This window comes from Mauremys reevesii, linkage group 4 (assembly GCF_016161935.1).
Source record: "Mauremys reevesii isolate NIE-2019 linkage group 4, ASM1616193v1, whole genome shotgun sequence".
Classification (NCBI taxonomy): Eukaryota; Metazoa; Chordata; order Testudines; family Geoemydidae; genus Mauremys; species Mauremys reevesii.
In genome coordinates this window covers 117,825,103-117,846,215 of record NC_052626.1, presented here as the reverse complement: position 1 = coordinate 117,846,215, position 21,113 = coordinate 117,825,103, and the positions used below count along the sequence as shown (strand labels likewise).

The 21,113-nt window shown below is 51.3% G+C and overlaps 1 protein-coding gene across 9 annotated transcripts in view; it reads left to right on the top strand.

The window, feature by feature from the left end:
* MYRF (myelin regulatory factor) overlaps window positions 1-20,232 on the top strand; it is a 115,137-nt gene extending 94,905 nt beyond the window's left edge. For all 9 annotated transcript variants that reach the window (XM_039537568.1, XM_039537569.1, XM_039537564.1 and 6 more), the window contains 9 exons: window positions 1,295-1,363; window positions 7,457-7,542; window positions 8,037-8,198; window positions 9,290-9,583; window positions 11,782-11,869; window positions 12,519-12,593; window positions 13,702-13,804; window positions 15,532-15,606; window positions 16,073-20,232. In XM_039537568.1, coding sequence (XP_039393502.1) covers window positions 1,295-1,363; window positions 7,457-7,542; window positions 8,037-8,198; window positions 9,290-9,583; window positions 11,782-11,869; window positions 12,519-12,593; window positions 13,702-13,804; window positions 15,532-15,606; window positions 16,073-16,159 — 1,039 coding nt within the window. In that variant the 3' untranslated portion in view covers window positions 16,160-20,232. The remainder of the gene's footprint in view (window positions 1-1,294; window positions 1,364-7,456; window positions 7,543-8,036; window positions 8,199-9,289; window positions 9,584-11,781; window positions 11,870-12,518; window positions 12,594-13,701; window positions 13,805-15,531; window positions 15,607-16,072) is intronic.
* Window positions 20,233-21,113: the final 881 nt, after the last annotated feature.

Here is a 21,113-nt window from a genome sequence, read left to right as displayed (position 1 = left end):
CAGCCACCTGCCTCTGCCAGACATTCCACTGGTACATGGCGTTGTCCTGCAACCCATCACCCACCTCTGCATGGCGCGCTCCTCCTGCATCCCGCAGCTCTGTGCTAGTGCCCCTCTGCGAGCCACAACACTGTAAAACAACAGGAATCTTCGTACTTCACAAGTTCCTTGTAGCTTTTATCTGAGGGTCTCGGAGCACTTTGCAAACAGTGATGATGACAGCGCTGGGCAAGGCGGGTCAGTATTGTTCTGCAGATGGGGCCTTTGGGCACAGAGAGGGAAGTGATTGGCCACCGTCACACAGAGCTGGGAATGGAACACAGGTCTCCTGGCTCCCTTAATCACAAGACCATCTTTCCTCTTGAAAATCAGCCCAGGAACAAGACAGATGTCTAGCCCTTGTCTTGCCTAACTGCTCCGGAGCGCGTCCTCCTCACACACACAGCAGGATTTAAACGAGGACCATGTGCCACGTCTGTGGCACTTGCTGCAGTTCTCTCACTGAGGGCAAGGACTGCGCCAGCATCTGTTAGGCAGCTTCACCAGCACAACCCAGTCTCGCTGTGCACTGCCCCAGAGCAGGGGCTCAGATGTGCTAAGCTGCCTTTTGTTGGAGGGAGAGATCCCCACCCTGGCCTCTCCAAACCCAGCCCCTTGCAGCCCTTGGGTCTCCAACCTCCACTGTGACGCCCTCTTCCTCACCAGCCGCACTGGGTGTACCCCCCTCCCGGCGCTGCTCCATCCCACCTCAGGGTTGTGGTTCCTGGTGTAAGTGGGCACAGCTCTTACTGATACCCATGGGAGTCACACCTGCTTACTCAAGGCTAAATTTGGCCTCTCTTCACCTTTAAGACTCTGGGCTACATATTCTGCACCACCAGCACCTCCCACCAACGGAGGAGGCCTCTGTTTCCTTGTCCAACTCATGTTTCCAGGCATCCCTCTGTGCTGGCCCCTGTATCTGGAATGCCCTTTCTATTCCAGATCCCTTTCCTCTTCTCCGTCTGCCGTCAGCCTGAGCAGTGCTGGCCTATTCCCTGTTCAGATGGGGGATAGCTCATGGCAACCCCCCAGCCAACTAAAGAGCTGATGATAAAAAGAGCCCTGGATAAGGACCCTGTAAGCATTATCTGGGCTTGAGAGGGAGGGGTAGCTGCCCTGCAGCTGCCTGCCAAACCTTGATGGGTTTGGACCATTGAGACAGAGGTGGTGCTGCAGAGGGAGAATCTCCTTCCTCCTGCCATAGTGCAGATACTTATGCCCAGGCGTGTAATCTTCTCTCTCTCCTTCCCAGTGTGGTGTCCATGTCCACCCTCTATGTGCTCAGCTTGCGCAACGAAGAGGACCTCGCAGACATTGATGGGTACGTGTCCCCCTCATGCACGTGTCCTCCAGAACGTGTCGTGGCTTCCTTTGTTCCCTGGGGGCCTGCAATACTTGACAGACTGGAGGGAATACAGAGATGAGCAGAAAAGACAAGCACGGGGCTGGAGGGATAGGTTTGTTCAGCGAGATTAAAGGAATGATGTGGCTTTTCCCTGACAGGTCAATGGAGGGGAAGTGGGGTTATGGTGCCAGTCTTTTAAATCTTAACTGGGAACAGAGGGTGAACTGACCAAGATATATCTATAGAGACATCAGGTGGGGGAGAGAGACAAGCTTTCAAGCCACACAGAGCTCTTCTTCGGGACTGGGAAAGGTGCTCCCAGCATCACAGCTAAATGCAGGGTGGAACAGGTTGTCCAGCGTAAGTAGTACGTATTGTAAGGTACTATTCACGGTAGAGTGGCCCATTAACATGTCTGCAGTCATAGGACAAAAAGAGGGTGTTAGTGAGTTACAGGGTGTTGTAATAAGCCACAAATCCAGTGTCTCTCTTCAGTTCCTGATTTTTAGTGTCTAGCAGAGTAATGAATTTAAGTTCCCAGGCTCGTCTTTTGAAAGTGCTGTGCAGGTTTCCTTTGAGGATGAGGACTGAGAGATCAGATATGGAGTGATCGCTTTGTGAAAAGTGCTCACCCACAGCTTATAGGGTGTTTTGTGTCTTTTATCATTTTCCTGTGTGAGTTCAATCAAGAGTGTAGTGACTGTCTGGTTTTACCCACATAATTGTTACTGGAGTGTTTAGTGCACCAAATGAGGTACACCACATGTTATGATAGGCATGTGTAGAACCCATGGCTCTTGACAGGTTTGTGGGTGGTGAGGGGGGTGCTGGTCATTATAGCAGTGGAAATATGCCTGCAGGTTTTGCATCTGTTGTTCTGGCAGGGTCTGGTGCCTCTATGCATTGGTGTGTCCTGGTCTGTGGGGAGCTTGCTTCTGATGATGAGCTTGGAGAGGTTGGGTTTTTTTCTGAAGGCCAGACAAGGAGGTTCATGAAAGCTTTTTTTCAGGATGGGGTCCCCATTGAGCATGGGTTATAGTTGTTTGATGATACCCCACAGGGTTCCAGTGTGGCATAGTAAGTGACTGCTTAGCGTTGTGTGGTCAGAGGGGGGTTTATTTCTGTACTGCAGCAAGTTCTGTCAGATATTTGAGAGTGTAACAAGCCTTGTGGATAGGGGGGAAGCAGTAGATGTGGTATATCTTGACTTCAGTAAGGCTTTTAATACTATCTCGCCTGACCTTCTCATAAACAAACTAAGGAAATACAACCTATAGGGAGCTGCTATAAGGTGTGTGCATAACTGGCTGGAAAATTGTTTCCAGAGAGTAGTTATCAGTGGTTCAGTCAAGCTGGAAGGGAATATCAAGTGGGGTGCCATGGGGATCAGTTCAGGGTCTGGTTCTGTTAAATATTTTCACCAGTGATTTAGATAATGGCATAGAGAGTACACTTATAAAGTTTGCAGACGATACCAAGCTGGGAGGGGTTGCAAGTGCTTTAGAGAATAGAATTAAAATTCAAAATGATCTGGATAAATTGGAGAAATGGTCTGAAGTAAATAGGATGAAATTCAACAAGGACAAATGCAAAGAACTCCATTTAGAAAGGAACAATCAGTTGCACACATACAAAGTGGGAAATGACAGCCTAGGAAGGAGCACTGCGGAAAGGGATCTGAGGGTAATAGCAAACCACAAGCTAAATATGTGTTAACAGTGTAACACTGTTGCAAAAAAAGCAAACATCCTTCTGGGATGTATTAGCAGGAGTGTTGAAAGCAAGACAGGAGAAGTAATTCTTCCGCTCTACTCCATGCTGATTAAGCCTCAACTGGAGTATTGTGTCCAGCTTTGGGTGCCACGCTGCAGGGAAAACGTGGACAAATTGGAGAAAGTCCAGAGAAGAGCAACAGAAATGATTAAAGGTCTAGAACACATGACCTATGAGGGAAGATGGAAAAAATTGAGTTTGTTTAGTCTGGAGAAGAGAAGACTGAGAGGGAACATAACAGTTTTCAAGTAAATAAAAGGTTGTTACAAGGAGGAGGGAGAAAATTTGTTCTAATTAATCTCCTGAGGATAGGACAAGAAGCAATGGTCTTAAATTGCAGGAAGGGCAGTTTAGGTTGGACTTGAGGAAAAACTTCTTAACTGTCAGGTTAGTTAAGCACTGGAATAAATTGCCTAGGGAGGTTGTGGAATCTCCATCATTGGAGATTTTTAAGAACAGGATAGACAAATACCTGTCAGGGATGGTCTAGATAATACTGAGTCCTGCCATGAGTGCCGGGGGTTGGACTAGATGACCTCTAGAGATCCCTTCCAGACCTACGATTCTGTGTTTTCTTGCATGATTTCCAGGTAACTTTCCTGGTTTTTTTCCTTCAGTGTGTGAAAGCTTAAATTCATTGCTCTGCTAGACACTAAAAATCAGGGACTGAAGAGAGAGACTGGATTTATGGCGTATTACTAGGGCCCTTCCAAATTCTCGATCTATTTTGGTCAATTTCACGGTCCTAGAATTTTAAAAATAGTAAATTTCATGATTTCAGATATTTAAATCTGAAATTTCACAGTGTGGTAACTGCAGGGTCCTGACCCAATAGGGAACTGTGTGTGTGTTGGCAGGGGGGAGTTGCGAGGTTGTTGTTGGGGGGGGTTGCGGAATTGCCACTCTTACTGCTGGTGGTGGCATTGCCTTCAGAGCTGGGCAGCTGGAGAGTGGCAGCTGCTGGCCGAGAGCCCAGCTCTGAAGGCAGAGCCACTGCCAGCAGCAGCGCAGAAGTAAGGATGGCAGGGTATAGTATTGCCACCTTTACTTCTGTGCTGCTGCATTAAGAGCTGGGCCATTGGCCAGCAGCCACCACTCTGCAGCCACCCAGCTCTGAAGATAACAGCAGCACCTCAGTACAATAACCATGTGAACCCCCCACGACCACCTTTTGGGTTGGGACCCTCAGTTTGAGAAACGCTGGTCTCCCCCATGAAATCTGTATCGTATAGAGAAAAGTACACAAAAGACCAGATTTCATGGAGGAGACCAGATTTCAGGATCTGTGAATTTGGTAGGGCCCCTACTTATTACAATGATATGTAACCCACTAACTCCCTCTTTGTGTCTTATGACTATGTCTTAATGGTCCACTCTACCTTGAATGGTCCCTTACAGTATGTTCCACAAACAATCTGTTCCACCCTGCATTTAGCTGTGATGCTGGGAGTACCTTTCCCAGCCCTGAAGAAGAGCTCTGTGTGGCTCCAAAGCTTGTCTCCAGAAGTTGGCCCGATAAAAGATATTCCCTCCCCCACCTTGTCTCTCTAATCCCCTGGGACTGACATGGCTACAACTATGCTGCATACAAGATACATCTATGCCAGCAAACCTTTCCTGACAGTGAGTGGTGCTAGGCTGGGGAACAGTCCCCCAAGGTAGTGGTGAAAGGCCTGTCACTCGAGGTGCCTGAAATGGATTGAACCATCCCCTGACGAATGGACTGTAGGGCCTCAGTGGGAAGGATTTGATGAGACCCATCAGGCCTTTTCCATCTCTGATGCCTGTTGGTCTGTGATGTTAGACATTCAGCTTTATCCAAACAGCCTTTGGGTAGCTGCCTGAGGAATGACAGGTTGAGTTTGGCAGCTGTGGGGAAGCCCATAACAGTAACGTTATTAGGAGTTCCTTAATGATAGAGACTAATCAGCAGATGCTGCAGAGTCCAGCCAAAGTACGTTCCCTAGTTCATGCCAAGATCAGTGGGCAGAGATCAGAGTGATGCCTTCTCTGTTTAGTTGCCTCAAGCAAAATGAGAGAAGCAGAGGAAGGAAAAACAGTGTACTGATGTTTGGCTAGAAATGTGCCTTTGCGGCACCTGTTTAAACAGCTGCTCCCGGGTGTCTGGAGCAATTGGCTGTTTAGCCAAGAATCAGCATCACTCCGCTGACATCAGTGGAGCTAGGCCAGCTTGCACCAGCGGAGGTTCAGGCTCTCTGATGAGAGCCTCCTAAGGTGTGAGAAGACAACCTGAGCACAATGCCCTGCTCAGATTCTCTGCCCACTTTGCTTCTGTAGGGACAGCAGCAGACAGGGTCTTTGCAGACTCGCCTCAGGTCATTGTTGGCACTGGCATTACTGAATAACTGATCTCTCTCTTTCCCTCTCTCTTCCTCCCATTTCTGGCCATCTCCCTTCTGCCCCATTGACTTCTCCATCCCAACCCATTTTCATTCCTGTATTTTCCCATCCCCTTCTCTCCTTTCCTCTATCTTTTCATTTCTGTTCTCCCTCTCTTTCTTTCTCTTTCCCTCTCTCCTTATCTTTCCTCCTCTTCCTGGTGCCCTGCAGCTCTTTTGCTGTGCCCACTGCCTGTCTCCTGGCCCTTTTTCGGCACAGGGGTCCTGGGGTCCCGGTTGCTCTGTGCCCACGGTACGTTACTCTTCTTTCATTGTACTGTTGGTTTGAGTGCTGCCTCCCTTCTCTGCCGCCTCTTTTTCTTTCTCCTCTGTCTGCGTTACAGAAGGCACAGACGCTCTTAAACAAAACACATTAAAATCAGCTCCTACACTGGAAGAACGGAGGGCAGCAACTGTTGTACTTAGCTTTAAAAAAGACACTGGGAACTGCGGCCCAGCAAGCCTCACTTCAGTTGGGGAAATGGGCTGAAATATTAATTAAAAAGAGAACTATAAACCACCTGCGTGATCAAACCAGCTCAGCTTCCAAAAAGAAAAATCATGCCTCATCACTCTCTTAGAACCCTTTGATCACGTCAACAAAATAGTGGCTAAAGGAGAACTGGGTGGCATGATTTATTTGAACTTTCAAAAAACTCTTGACATGGTCCTTCACTGCAGATAGCAAGTAAGGAACTAATGTTGACTTAAGTGGTAGTGAGACAAGGCCTCAGTGTTGAAATAGGTAAAGTAATGCACGCAGAAGGGAATAATATGAACTATTCCAGTGCCTTACTCGGTTCTAAATGTGACCATTCAGGAAAGATACCTGGGCATCTTTGCAGTCAGCTCAGTGAAGACTCTTGCTCAAGCTGTCGCCATGGTCAGGAAACCAAATCAAGTGTGAAGGTGCAAGAGGAATGGAGTGGAGAATAACCCTGACAGTATTATCTTCTGCTGTTCTAGATCATGAATGAGCCACATTCACTTGGCATCCTGTGATCAGTTCTGGTCACTGTGTCTCAAAAAGAGCAGAGCTCTGGAGCTGAGCAGTGGAGATTATTGAGGGCGTGGAGAGATTTCCTTATGAGATGAGAGAGAAAAGATAGGGGTAGGGGGAGCTGTTTTGTTGAGAAAGGAGAATACAATAATGACTGGGAAGGAGATGGTAGACCAGGGACTTCTCTTCACCCTTTTTTGTAATGCTAGAATAAGGGGATATTCAAGAACATAGTACGGCAATACATTTGAATCTGATAAAAGGAAACCCTTTACACACAGCATAATTAGTGTGTGAAACCCACAGGCACAAGAGATGATTGAGACACAGGGCTACTGGATTCAGAAAAGGATTAGACATGTGTCTGGTTAAGGATACCCTCCGCTTATGTTGGGGAGCACCAAGAGATCTTTTAGAAAGCATGTAAAGCTCCGTGCTTCAGGCAATAAACTAACCCCTAGCTGACCGGAACAGAAAGAAACTTCCCCTGGGGGCAGGTTATTCCATAATTACCCACTAAGGAGCTTCTTAGAACTTATTCTGAAGCTGCTAGAGCTGGTCAGTGCCAGATCTAGGATCCTAGGCTAGATCTGGCCTGACAATCCCTGTATTCCTAGATCTGCTCTGTCTCTGCCAACCATTTCCTTCCCCAGCCTGGCACTCTCCCCCTTTCCTGTCCTGCTCACTAGTCGCCCATTTTTTTCTCTTTCTCCATGTCTGCTTTCAATCCCTCTCCCATCTCCCAGCTTTTGCTTTCCCTCCATGTCTGCTCTGCCCCTCCAAATCCCACCCTGCCTACTGCCCCTCATACCACCCCTTCTCGTTCCCACTCTATACAGATCTAGACAGTGCTTGTGTTTATGTGAAAGGCTCTTACACACATTTCCTGCATTTTAGATTAAATCAGAACTTTGATAAGACTCAGCTTGTTTCTTCCACGGCTTCGTCAGACAGACCTAGTGACAGCACTTCCCCGCACCCTGGTAGGTACCAGCTCTGCAGGCCGGAGCAGGGAGCGAGTGGCAGGGAACATGCTTCTGCTCCAACCAAGCCACCGCAAACAATGCTGGCAGTTCTCTGGCAGGTCCATGTACAATAGTAGAGCTCATGCTGTTTCCCAGAAGCTTTAATACAATAGGGGATACAGCCATGTCTCAGGGGAGGGGTGTGTTCCTGGGGACTGTAATACAGCAGAGGGGATGGGGCTGGGTCTCCGTGCTGGGGGTTCCCGGGGGCTGGGATACAGCAGAGGGGATGGGGCTGGGTCTCAGTGCTGGGGGTTCCCGAGGGCTGGGATACAGCAGAGGGGATGGGGCCGGGTCTCAGTGCTGGGGGTTCCCGGGGGCTGGGATACAGCAGAGGGGATGGGGCCGGGTCTCAGTGCTGGGGGTTCCTGAGGGCTGTCTTAGTGCTGGTGATGCTGTTCCATCCCTCTGATGCTGGCTCATAGCAAGTCTCCTTGGTGTTTGTCTTGCAGTGACAGTGAATGGGCCTGACTCTGCCTATCGCTTGCCCGGCCGTAGCATAGCTGTGTGTTTCAGCCCTCCATGTTTCTCCATGTGCTGTTCTGCTGCTCCCACCAATGCCTCCACTGTTGCTGTCTCTGAGAGCAGCCCCACACATGCCCCCAACCGGACAGGTAAGTTCCAGCCCACCTGGGACATGCCAAGACTTGGAGCAAGCATCCGCTCTGGAGGGTGACTCTGCCCAGGCCCAGCACTGCTTCCTATCTCTGCACCTTCTGAAGGGACGTGTGTTCCCTGTCTGTGAACTTTGTCTTCCCTCGGTGCCGGGTGCTTTGAGGAGCTGATACCCCCATGCCTGGCCCCCAGCAGCCCGTGATGGCTGGAAGCGATGGGTCTCACACACTAATGTTCATGCACATGCTGTAAGTCACCCCCTGTGATTGAAACCTCTCTGGGGGCAGCAAACGCTCTGCCTGGGACATATAGCCCAGATGCTACCTGCTGTCTCTCCATGGTGTTAGGGGAGGATTTAGTGAGAGTCTGTGCCCTGAACTCCAGCCTCATTCCTGATGGTCAAGTCCCCCCAAGATGGAGCAGCGTGTGTGTTTCCCCACCAGCCGTGCTAGCTGCAGCTGTCACAGAGACTGAGCACTCCCCCCATCTGTTATAGCTCCTGGGTCTGTGCTGTTATGAGTTCAGGCTTGCTAGGCCGTCATCCAGCTATGATTGGCCTGTCCGGTAGCTATACGGGCAATGGTTCTAGAAGCTGGCTTGCTCCCTTCTGCCTTGTCTGGTATCACAGCATGAATGGCACCTGAGATGGCCACTACAGATCCCATGGCAGCTCCAGCAGCAGAGGTCTCTGGGCGATAGTGTTGTTCATTAACCCAAGCCGCACCCGCCCCGACTGCAGAACTTAGCTCCTGCCTGGGGAATCTGGACTCTTCTTGCCAATGCCAGAGGCTTCCCCTCACCTCCCTTCCCTCAGCAGATCCCAAACTCTCATTGGCTTCCCTTTCCATCAGTGGCTCTGGAGTTTCACTCCAGGGTCGGGTTACCTGGAGAAGGGGGTATGAATTGGGTAGCAAGAGGAGTGATGGGACAGATGAACAGAAGACGGGTGCTCTCCGTCTGCCTCCTGTAACAAGCTGCTGCCTTCCTCAAAGATGGCCTCATGGTGCTTCTGTTTGGAGAAGCACCTGCCTTGCTTTGTCTCTGTCTCTCCCCTCTCTGACTCTGATCCCTTTTTTCCCTTCCTCCCCAGACCAGATCCACACCTCCCTTCTGCCAGCGATGAGTATCAAAGCCAAATCAAGGGGTGTGACGGGGAAGGTGACCTCACACGCCAAGTGGCCAAAGACCCCGGAGCGGTCGCAGGGCTTCGGCAGCCCCAACGCCAGCCCCTCCTCCCCCTTCACCCACATTCAGAGCAAATCCAAATACATCTCCAGCCTCTCGCTGTCACGAAACAGCTTCCCGCTGGGGCAGACCCGGCAGCAGCGCAGCATCACCCAGCCTGCCAGCCAGCAGCCCGGCATCACGGGCACCGGGCAGAACGGTAAGTGGGCCCCCTCCCCCTGTCCCAGCTATCTGGTCGGCTAGATCCAAACAGCAGCATTACACACCATAAATGTCTTTCAGCCCATCTGTAACACCCCCCCACCACCCACACACACACTGTGGCCATATCTGGACCCCAGCCTGCGCGCGCGCCCTCCCTCCCTCCCCCACACTACAGTCAAACACGGACTCCGTCTTCCCCCATATGTGGCCAATCCCGTAACCCTCTCATTCCCCACACCCGCTGATAGAGCTGAGTTTTGCCCAGTGCCTGTAAAGCGCTTTGGGAATGTGGGGGTGAGGCTTTCTGGAAAGGCCAGGGGCTAGCAACCCAGCCAGCAGAGCCACGGAGTGTGGAGTTCTCCATCTTCCTGGCTTGAGCACTCCCAGCCTCTTTGCACTTTGGGGTGTGACGCTTCCCAGCAGTGCCCAGAGTTGTGAGGAACCTCGCTACCACCTGCCCTTAGTGAGAGGGAGCCTCGTCTGTGCCTGCCGGGGGTCAGCTCCCCAATCCCATGGACAACACAAGCACTGCCCCATAGGCCTCCCAGGCCCTGCTGTCCCTCCACAGGTTAGCAATAGGCATGCTCCAACCCCTGAGCCCTCTGAGCGTCTCCCTGGAGTGTCCAGCCCCTGGCCCACTGGGCACTGGCAGTGTTCACAGATTTGCTGCTTCCAAAGAAGCCATACGGCCCATCTTACCAGTTCCAGCTCAGATCACCGCTCCGCTCAATTCACAGCACTTATATTTGACTTCACTACAAACATATCCAAGTTTATTTACCAAAGCAGAAAGTCAAGTAGTAGCAAGTGGAAGCATTGGAAACACACAACACACAAATGGCCAGACAGGGAGATAGCCTAGGCGTCTGTTACCTCCAGCCTGAAAGGAACATCGCCGAGGTATGTCACTGCCTGGTAACTGGCCTGGTAACTCCAAGATTTTATTACCATAATTTTTACTATAGATACATGACTCTTTAATTATTACCCACACATACATTTCACACTGATTGACAACCAGTAGGCTACTGGCTCTTGATAGAGACCTCACGTGCTACCCTTCGGTGAGCTGTAATGCAAATAGTCAACCCTGTAAAACCCTCTGCTCCCCTTGTGCCCTTGCCAGCTCCCTGGGTCACAGGGGGATGTCGCCCAGACCCTAGCCCCGTGCTCCCATTTGTCCATGGCCATGTGGCTCCCACACATGCTCTTTGTCGCCAGCTGCCCTCTCTGTGCCAAACCAAACCAAAGGAAGTAAATGGGGGAGAGAGAGAAATGCTGTATAGAGAAGACATGTGGCTTTAGCCACATGATGGCACCAGAGCCCACAGATGGCCACTCCCAGAACTGCCTGCATGCTGGCCTGGAGTCAGAGAGACCCTCGTATCTCCCCAGTGGTGTCCATGAGGGAGAGTTCCAGTCCTGGGTGTGGCCCTCCCCCAAGCAGTGGAGGTGAAGAAGCTGTATAAAGAGGGGATCGGTGCTACCGGGCCCAAGGAGGGGAGCAGCTGTAGCGCTGCCTCATCTGGGCTATAAACCCAACCAGGTGACCCAGTGCAAACACACTGAGAGGGGGCAGCGAACCCCCTTGCTGAAAGTTGCAGCTATGGTGAGGCTAGGAGAGCTGCGTGTGTCCAGTGCGAACAGTCACCTCCATGTCCCAGCTGGCCAAGGAAGGGGGGAGAGGAACCTAAGGGAGTTAGGATAGGGAGTTGGGCACCTCCAAGTCCCTTAGACTGCTCTGAAACCCCAGTTTAAGTCAGCAAGAGTTCCCTTCCCCACCGCTAAAGTTAAGCACCTAAATACACATCTAGGCACCCAAAGCAAGTGACTTTATTACCGGGAGGTCGAGCACCTCAACTGCCATTCGAGTCTCTGGAGTCTGCAAGTATGCAGCACCTCTGAAAACCAGGCCACTTATTGAAGGAGGGAAGCCAAGTGTTAGAAAACCTGGGCCTAATCCCTAAGGCTGAGCAGCAGGAAGTGCTGTCTGCCAAGGAGACCTAGTGGGCAGTGGACTTACCTTGCCCAGGGGAGAACTGGCCAGGCAATTAGCGGGGAGCCTGCAGAAATCTGAGACTCCTCTGCACTGATGGGCTTTGGGGGAGGGGATAGTCCCATCCACCCTGACTCTCCAAGCCCAGGCGTTCTGGCCACTTTTCCCCATCTCAGTAACCTTTCTCCTCTCTGCAGGGCCAGACACTTTGCTCCGCTCCATCCGGATTGTGGAGAATGACCTGGCCATCACTCCCCACTATTGTGCAGCCAGGGACGCATGCAGGTGAGTGAGAGGCAGGGCCTGGCCTCCCCCGGGATGCTGAGTGAGTGCCAGATTGACAGCTCCTGGAGCCTGAAGTCCTCTGGTTACCCATAGGGCAGGGACAGCAATTCTGGCTTCCCACATGCTGCCCTGCTAGCCTGCCACAGCCTGCATAGGCCACTTCTGGCAGGGAGGGGCAGTCAGTCTCCATCCCCCAGTCAATCCTTGGCCTCTCTGCTAGAAATGCCAGCGGGGAGGCCCGTTACTGTCATCTGCAGGGATGTTTGTGATGTGCTTATCTGATCCAGTGGGAACGGGACTGACACCCTCCAGCCCATTTCACACATGCTCCCAGTCATCTAACGACTCTAGGGCACTGCTGACATAGGGCCATGTTTGGAGTTGATGCTCTAGAGTTGAGCAGTTCCATCTCTCCTGGATCTTCTGCCCATCCAGCCCTGATGGGCTGTGTTAGAACCCGCGTGCTGGCGATGAATGGATGCGTCTCACATTAATGATCCCTTGAGCCAAATTACCCAAGCTCCATCTTGTGCTGCTCCCCAAAAGCCACAGAGCCCTGTTGGGGTGCTGCCCGCTTGGGTGGGGAACCCAGCGCCCGTCCCACAGAAGGTTCCGTCTGAGGTATCGAATTCTTTGTCTGTGTCCACAGGAGAGGAAACATCACCTACCGCATCCCCATCAGCCCGTCCACAGCAGTGAACACCAACCTGACCTTGGAGATGAAGTGAGTGAAAATGCTTGTCTGCCGCTGGCATCCGAGAGCCAGGGTTACAGTGGGTGGGTGTGTGAGGGGTTTATCAGGGTGACAGTGAGTGGAAGGGGACTCAAAGGGATTCTGAGGGTAACAATAAATACAGAGTAGGGAGGTGTCACAGATCCACAGGATCAGTGCTATGCATCAGCTTTGGAACAGTCTCTAGGAGGAACCCCTCAGTCGGCCAGACCCCCGAGGGGTCTCGCTTTTCCTCCAGGGCAAGCCACACTGCGACACTGCCTCAGACTGAACCTCTGGGCTTTCCGCACTCCTGCTTCACGGTGAGCTCTGTTCAGCGAGTCCCACGCAGACAGACTCCTGGCAGAGACTTGTCCACCTTCAGGGATTACCCAGCATTTGCTGTGACACCAGACGGTGTTGTCAGAACCGCTGGGTTTATTAGTCAGTGGGAACGCAGCATAGGAAGGCCTTAGGTTAGCACAGAGGAATGAAGGTTAAAGCAGCGTCCATTCTGGGTAGCCCAGCTAAGCTAAGCCCTAGGGTTCAAGCTCCATGTCTGTCTCGGGCCTGGTCCGCACTAGGAAACTAGGTCAGTATAACTACATCATGCAGGGGTGTGAAAAATTCCGGGGCACAAAGGGCAGGAGCGGGTTCTGGGGGATAAGTGAGAAGGGTGTGTGTGAGGGGGAGGAGCGTGTTCTGGGGGACGGTGGGAAGGGGGCATGAGGGGGAATGGTGGGATGTGGGGGCATGAGGGGAGGAGCAGGCTCTGAGGGGACTGATGGGAAGGGAGGGGCACAAGGAGGAGGAGCAGACTCTGGGGACTGGTGGGATCGGGGCATGAGGGGAGGAACGGGGGACTGGTGGGATTGGAGGGGTGTGAGGGGAGGAACAGGCTCTGGGGGGACTGGTGGGCAGGGAGGGGCGTGAGGGGGAGGCGGGGTTCTGGGGGTAATGGTGGGATGGGACGGGGAGGAGCGGGCTCTGGGGTGACTGAGTAGCGAGTGAGTTGCGGGAGGCAGGAGGCGGATATGGGGTGTTAAGATGCTGGGGTTCTGTTGGAGTGGCCAGTCTGCTTTCCTGGTGCGAGGCAGAACTCTCTCACCTCTCTCTCCAGTGCCTCCTCTCCTGTGTCCATCTACCTTTGTGGTCTCCAGTCCAGTGACCCATGTCAGAACACAATGAGCGTGGACAGCTCCACCAATACCACAGACACCCAGGTAGGGACACACAATCCCTCAAAGGACAGGCACCGCTTGGGCAGCCAGACCGTCCTTGAGGTCCCCCGCGGTTTGTTGTAAAGGTCCCTGGCACCCCAAGCGGCCTGGCTTCCTGAGAAGCAACACGGGGTGCTAGGGACAAACCTGGCAGCCTTTGTCTTCATGTTGAGCAAACAGGGTGTGGTGTAGTTTGGGTCAGAGAAAGGGAGAGACCCAGTTGGCTAACGCACGAGTCACTGACACTGTGGTTACTAGAACTACTGCTTTGTGAAACTGAATCTGCCCCTCCCCCCCCCCCCCACACACACACCTCGGGGCTGCCTCCTCTGTTGTGTGACCTCCAGGACTGTTGGGAAACAGCCCGGGTGGGGCCATGAGCTTCTGTGCTGTGCACAGCTGCTCCCAGAGGGACGGCGGAAGGAGGAACTAATCCCTGACTCCCGTAGCTCCTGATTTCTCTGCCTGTGGCTCTAGAAGCTGCTAGGCTCACTGAGCTTTCCTTCAGGGGTCTCCCCCAAAGAGCTGTGCTGGTCTCCATGAGGTCGCTGACAGGACTGAGGTGGCTGCCTCTGTGGTGGGGTCCACTGGTCCATCTCTCAAAGGATGTGCAGCCTGAGTCTCCTTCATTCACTGGGCTCCAGTTAGATGTTTCTAAGATAGGAGATTTTCATCCCCTGGGCCTTTAGTCCTGGTGCGAGTGACTGTGACGTCTTTGCCTTCCTTAGACCCTGTTGGTGCTTCAGCTTCCTTGTGTCATGCTGCCTCCTCGTCTCTGGCCCCACAAGAAGGAATGATCCTTGCCTCTGACACAAGCCTACGAGTCTAGCTGTCAGCAGGGCCGATTGCGCTCTGTGGCATGATAGGCCCCAATTCCTCAGTAAGACCTCCCCAGTTTCTGGGGCACTGTCGATTATTTTAGTGTACTCCGTTCCTATGGAATACCTTTTACTCCCATCTCCCCACCCCCGTACACAGGCGCATGTGCACTGGGTTTGCATTAGCTTCAGTTAGCTCCTCTTTTCCTCCACATCCTGCTGCTGCCCTTCCAGAGCCTCCCCATTGCTGGGGCGTTAATGTCTTCCTTAGTGCCAACATCCTCTTAGCACCATCTGTTCCCTCAGTACCATCCACCTCCAGGTCACCAATAGCTCTGCTTGCACTACCTGATTTAGTCACACCACCCATTTCATTGACATCAGCAGTTCCCTTTAAACCTGTGATTCAAGGTATCGAGCCACTCTGGCTTCTGAGCCATTCTCAGAGCTGTCGCATGTGCAGCTCTTCTAATTAACATTCAGATCCTCCAGCCAGAGATTTATAATCAGGGTTTGCAGCCTTAGTTTTACACCATTCAAACCCATCTGTACCCATCTCCTCATCCATTACTTTTATGGCATGATGGCCATGAGCTGGCCCCTTCTGCAAACAGATTGCTGTAGTCTCAGCCAACTTATGTTCTCAGGACAGCTGTCCATCTGGATAAATTTCCCCAAGTGCCTGGTCAGGATTTGGGGTTCCCCTGCACCCATCCAGCTCCAGGCACTGTAGCCCCAGACAGGCAGAGAAGGACTTCAGTCCTTTTTCGGCTTTGCAGGATAGTCTCAGAAGCCTGATGAGTGGAGCAGGCCAGTTCACTATCCCTGCTCACCCAGGGGACGAATTACTTAACGCCTAGTAGTAACAGGTTCATTCTGTCTCCCCCCCACCGGTTATATCTTCTCCTCCAGGAAATGACACAGCGTTGGCCCATGGTGATGCTGTCTTTCCGGGAGTTCACCTACCACTTCCGAGTAGCCCAGCCTGTGAGTATGGGACCTGCTATGTCCTCTGCACCATCCAGGGCAGAGCTGAGAGGGATTGGGCTCTGTGGCTTCATTCCTATCACTCGCCAGGATGAAGGGGCCTGTGAGAATTCCAGAGCCCTGTGCCCCCTTCCGGGCAGGGATGCGTGTGTAAATCGTGACCGGGTTCCCCTTGTACGCAGCAGAGCACATTGTGGGTGGAGGGAAGTTAGTTGGGGTGAGTGGCCAGGACTTTCCAAGTCACGCAGTGCAGGGATGGGTGTGGGCAGGGGAAATGCAAAACTGGAGCTCTTTACTCCTACAGGCTGAGATTGTTGTTCTGTTTTTAAACACTTGGGAGGTGATGGGGGCCATATGCAAATCTAGCTGGCGAATCCTCCACTTCCCCAGCGCACAAGTGGGATAGCAGCTGAATCCTGCTCCTTCTGAGGAAGTTTCTCTTGACAGCCCTCTCTCCCTCTCGTAGGGCAAAGCCAACTGTAGTATCACCCCGGAGCACGTGGGGCACCTCTTCACTGACTATTATTTCCAGTTTTACTGGCTCTGTGAGTGAGTCCCGGCAGCACCAGTGCCCTTTGCTGGGAGAGAGGAAGGGGACTGGCGAAACCTATCAGATTGCCACATGCCTTCCTTTGTAAACCTCCAAGCCCCCTTCTGCTCCCACCTTCCCCTTGGGGCTCTGAGCTACCTTGGTTCTGTCTTGGGGACGATATAGACACTGAAGTGCTCCATAAGGAATATAGGAACGCTGCCAGGAGCAACACAACCAGCCCCAGGGATCTACTGGACATGCCAACCAAACACCATAGCCTACAATCCTGGGCAACTGTGTCCATCTCCTTCCCTTCTGGAGACACTGGCACCCTTCTCCCTCTGCTACACTGGATTTGAAAGTGTTACACTGGATCATGTGTGGACAGGCTTGTCCCAACCTCTAGAGCTGGGAATAACAGCCTGAGAGGCCTATCGGTTCCTGTAGCAATGCAGCAGCTCTCCGCAACACTGGAATTTACCTTCCAAGACTGGAGCTCTTGTCAATGCTGAAACACTGGAATTCCATCCTGAAAAGAGGGCTCTGCCTGGACATACTGGAAGTCATACACTGGAGTTGCTGTTCCTTCTGGTCAGCCACTGGCTATTTTCCTGCATCCCTACTCCATAGGATTCCTGGTGACATTGGGATGCGTCACATGGACAGCCAGAGAGAAACCTTGCCAAGGAGGGGGCTGCAGAGGCAACAGGGTTCTCCTTGGTCCCTTTCCTCCCTGCCCTGTTTCCTACACTCCATGCAGACCAGGCCTGAACAGATGAACTTAAGAACCCCACAAAACCCCTAGTCAGCCTGTGCCAGCCTGTTGGCAAGGGCTTGCCTTTGATTCCCCCCCCCCCAGGAAGTGGGGAGAAAGAGGCACCTTGGGAGCAGTCACCCCGCTCCAATACATCTATCTAAGGGGCCAGTTTGCAGGTGTTTGTGGCTGTACCCCATATTTCTGTGGTTGGGGTGGGGACTGTTCCCATTACTCTAGAATAGCTAGAGCTGGCTGGTCCCAGGGCCAGCCCCACAGAACATCCCAGAAGCCCAGGTTCACCCTGCCTGCCTCTGCTCAGGGGTGCCAAAGGGAGGCCACCAGCACAGACTGCTCTGCAGAATGGGAGTGGGGCTGCTGGAGACTCAGGTGACTGGTTTCACTGCACCTACTGGTGAATACAGCTCTGTTCCCAACAGGTTGCTGCCAAGCAAGGTGGCCCCCTACCGATTTCTCCTAGGAGGGGAGGGGGCAGGTGACAAGGCCTGGTCCCATTGCCCCCTGGGTAAGCTGGTGAGTGTATCATGGGTATTTTACTGTTACAAGGTTTTAACTTGCTAAACTACTGAATTTTTTAAAGCAGTATAAAAACAGGCCTCTTAATTCTGTCCTTACTGATCTATTTGTGTCTTACATAGGAAACCAAAGGGGGCGAGTGCTGGGCCCCAGCCTGACAGCTATACTGGTGCTGGGGGAGCTAGGACCTGTCACACTTTGGCAGCTCTTGTATGTGTGTGTCTTTCTCCCACCCCAGCACTTTTCACCGGCGGGGGAGGGAAACTTCTGCATTCCTGCAGTCTGAACCTGTGCCAGGGTAATCCTGTGCCCAGTTCTGCAAGAAAGTGGCAGCAGCCTCTGGAGAAAGGGAAGGGCAGGCGGAGGAGTAAGCAAGGCAGCTGGGGCGGAAACTCCACTCTGCAATGCTGAACCAAAGCACAAAGCTGGCTCCAGAGGCACAAGTGTTCTTCCCTTTGCAAAGTGCCATCACCTGATATAGGCAGCTTTTACCAAACTGGGGCTGGGTAGCTGTGGCAGGGACTCTGAGGACTCTTTTCTTGCTGGTAGTGGAGACAAATACAACAATCACTGAATTCCAGACTCCAGACAGCAGAGCAGGATCTATTCATGTCCCAGCTGTAAGGAATGTATGGCTGCAATTCCTGTTGCCCCCAGCAAAACAGCAGGGAATGCTTTTTTAATCATGTAGAGATGGCTCCTGTGCAGCCTTTGGGGGCCTACGCTTATCTCTGTTTTACTCTGGGGGTGATGCATAGCAAACATAACTCCCAATTGTCTCTGTGACTGCCCCATACAGGCCAAATACCTGCAACTCTTGGTGACTTCTGTGGGAGCTAGAGACTTGGTTCCTCTAAGGATCAGGCCCTTTGTGTGGTTTCAGACCAGCTCTTCATTTTCCATTCTCTGCCTATTAGCAGAGCAGACGTAGCTGTGTTAGCAATCTAGCTACTCAAACACACTGGCTGTGGAGAATGAGTATAGAATGCCCAGTGAGTGAGGGGCACATTTTCTGTGCTACACCAGGCAACTACTAGTGGAGAACAAAGGGCTGATGGCCTGGTGGTCCTTGAGTGCAGAGCAGCCACAATTCCACTCTCACTAGGATTGCATTCCTGCCAGCAATTTACAGGAAATCCTCCACTGCCACTCTGTGCAAAGTACACGTTTTACATTACTTCCCCCTGCCCCATTTGCCCTGAACTTTGCTTTGTTTTTAAGCTGGGAAATTCCTTTAGTGGCAGCTTTTGTCCTCCATATGGCAATCACTGGCCCCAATCTTGCAAACTCTCGTCAGTAAAGCAAACTCACAGATTTTGCTGGGACTGCTCAGGTGAGGGGTGGCACTATCCGGCACACTCAAAGTTTTCCTCTTGTGTTTTTAATAGCGCTGAATTTACTGCCTGTGCTTTAATTTAGTAGAGCTGGCCTTTCCGTAGGCTGAATTCACTGCCTGCCTGCAACCACCGTATAAATCCCCCTCCTCCCCCCCAACCCACTGGTGTTCTCAGAGGTGGCAGCTGGGGGTCTTCCCAGATGCCTTTCACATTACTACAGAGGATGCAACCTACTGAGTGCAGTCACTGGAGATTTATAATGGTGGGTGGTAAGTTGTAGCCCCAAGTAAGATCTATAGCATTCCAGGTAGCCCCATGATGCTTGAAGCATAGGTCAGGGTCACTGCTGAGGTCAAGGAGTGGCTATCTCCTTTTCCTGCCAACACACAGGCACAGCACATGCTGTGGACCTTGAAGACAATGGCTAGTGAATTCACCTCCTTTCCAAAAACGAAAGGAATAATTAAAATCCAGAGGCCTGTCCTACATTTTCAACTATTTTAAAGCAAGATGGCAGTGATTAGTTAATACCTTAGATAGTTACAAGATACAGTAGGATTAGACTCGGAATGTACTCTCAGAAAAACTTTTTATAGCGCTTTTCATCCCAAAGTACTCCACAAACTACACAAACCACGTCAGCCAAACCATAACGGTACCTCCAAGACAGGAACCAGAGTTTCACAGTAGGGTTGTAATTGTTAGAGAAATGGCCACATGATGGCACCAGAGCTCATGGAAACAACTGGCCAGTGGCCAACTGTGCTGCTTAGTGACAGCCTCCCAAGGTCTCTGCTCTACTCACCTGTAATTAAAGAGGGTTTTCTCCCCATCCCCTTCCCAAAATAGTAGCAGGAAGAGTTACGGTAGGCTTTTCCCTGTGTGAGACGGAGAGAGCTCTGAGCCAGTGTTTCCAGACTCTTAGGCAGGGAGCTCCCCTTTCTCTCTGCATCGGGAACCTGAAGCTTCATCTCTCTAGACATTCTTAGCTGGAAGGAAGGATGACAAGTGTGAACATGGGGCCACTTTCTAAAGTTTGCCTGTTTGGGGGAGAGTTTGTTTCAAAAGCAAATTCCCACATCTTTTGCCCTACTTCTAGAGCTTAAAGCCTGTAAATAAAGACTGCGGCACCACTGCGAGGATTAAGAAAAAATAAAGCACTAATTTGTTTGGTTTAAATGTTGCTGTCACAGCTTTAATCACTGTATATTGCCAGCAAGTTTGTAGAGTTGCATTCTGAGCAAATATTAATGATTATTGGTTTTTATTTGCTCGGGGGGGGGGAGGGGGAGCGCTAAGCACTGCTTCCCTCCTTTCTTTCTGATTTGTATTTATATTTTGCTGAGTTTTGGGGGTGCTGGTTCTCAGGACTCCCGTACTTTTTTGTTTGGCTTATCTAGACTTTGTTTTATGCTGGAGGTAAATATACCTATATAAATAAATATATAAATACAGCTTTGTATCCACGTATGGCTCCTGGCTGCTTTCCTCCACCACTGGAAAAATTGTGTTGTTTATAAATTGTCCCTTTCACACAACTGGACCCTGAGACCACAACCACTATGGGTTTCCTCCAGACGACATCAGTTATTTAAGAGACTCAGGTGTGGGCAAATCAAATTCCAAGCTCTGTCCCATGCTCATGGCTGTGGACTGCATGTTAAACTGTACTTAAGGATAGTTATAAAATGGAGCATTCAGTTTATACTCCAGTGGTGACAGATACTAGGATGTGGCGCAAGGGAATTTAGGATCTTTTTGCAGGACGCCATCTGAAAAATACATGAAGCTACTGCTTTAGATCTCTAAATTGTGAAGAGCCTTAAATTGTGAGCTGATGCAATGTTGGTATAGTGGCTCCAGGACACATTATGCTCCCAATTTTCAAAGCAGTGTACAAGCACTGTTACACCATGCCTATAAGGTAGGTAAGCATTATTCCTCTTAGAGGTAAGGCAATAAATCATTGATTATGCCAGGGCCACACAATGAGGCGAACCAAGATTACTTCATACTTTCAGTAATGGCTTGCAGAGTGCATGGCTGATGCATATTGAACTGGCAGGAACTGCAGTCTCTATCCCTGAACCTGTATCAATTTTACAGGATACTGCTGCTAAACCTAAATGTTATTGTTAATTTGTATAAGCTGCTCCTCCTCTGTTTTATTGGTTTTAGATCAGACTTCCGCTTGGGAGTGCCCATCTGTGCTGCCGGCAGAGGAGCCTGAGCAGTAGCATTGTGACTGAGTTCTTCCATCTGATGTCACTGTCTCCCTCCAGCGACTCTAGCCCCTGACCTGGCTGCCTGCCTTGGTTGTATCTCCCCTAGGCAGTGCCTATTTGGT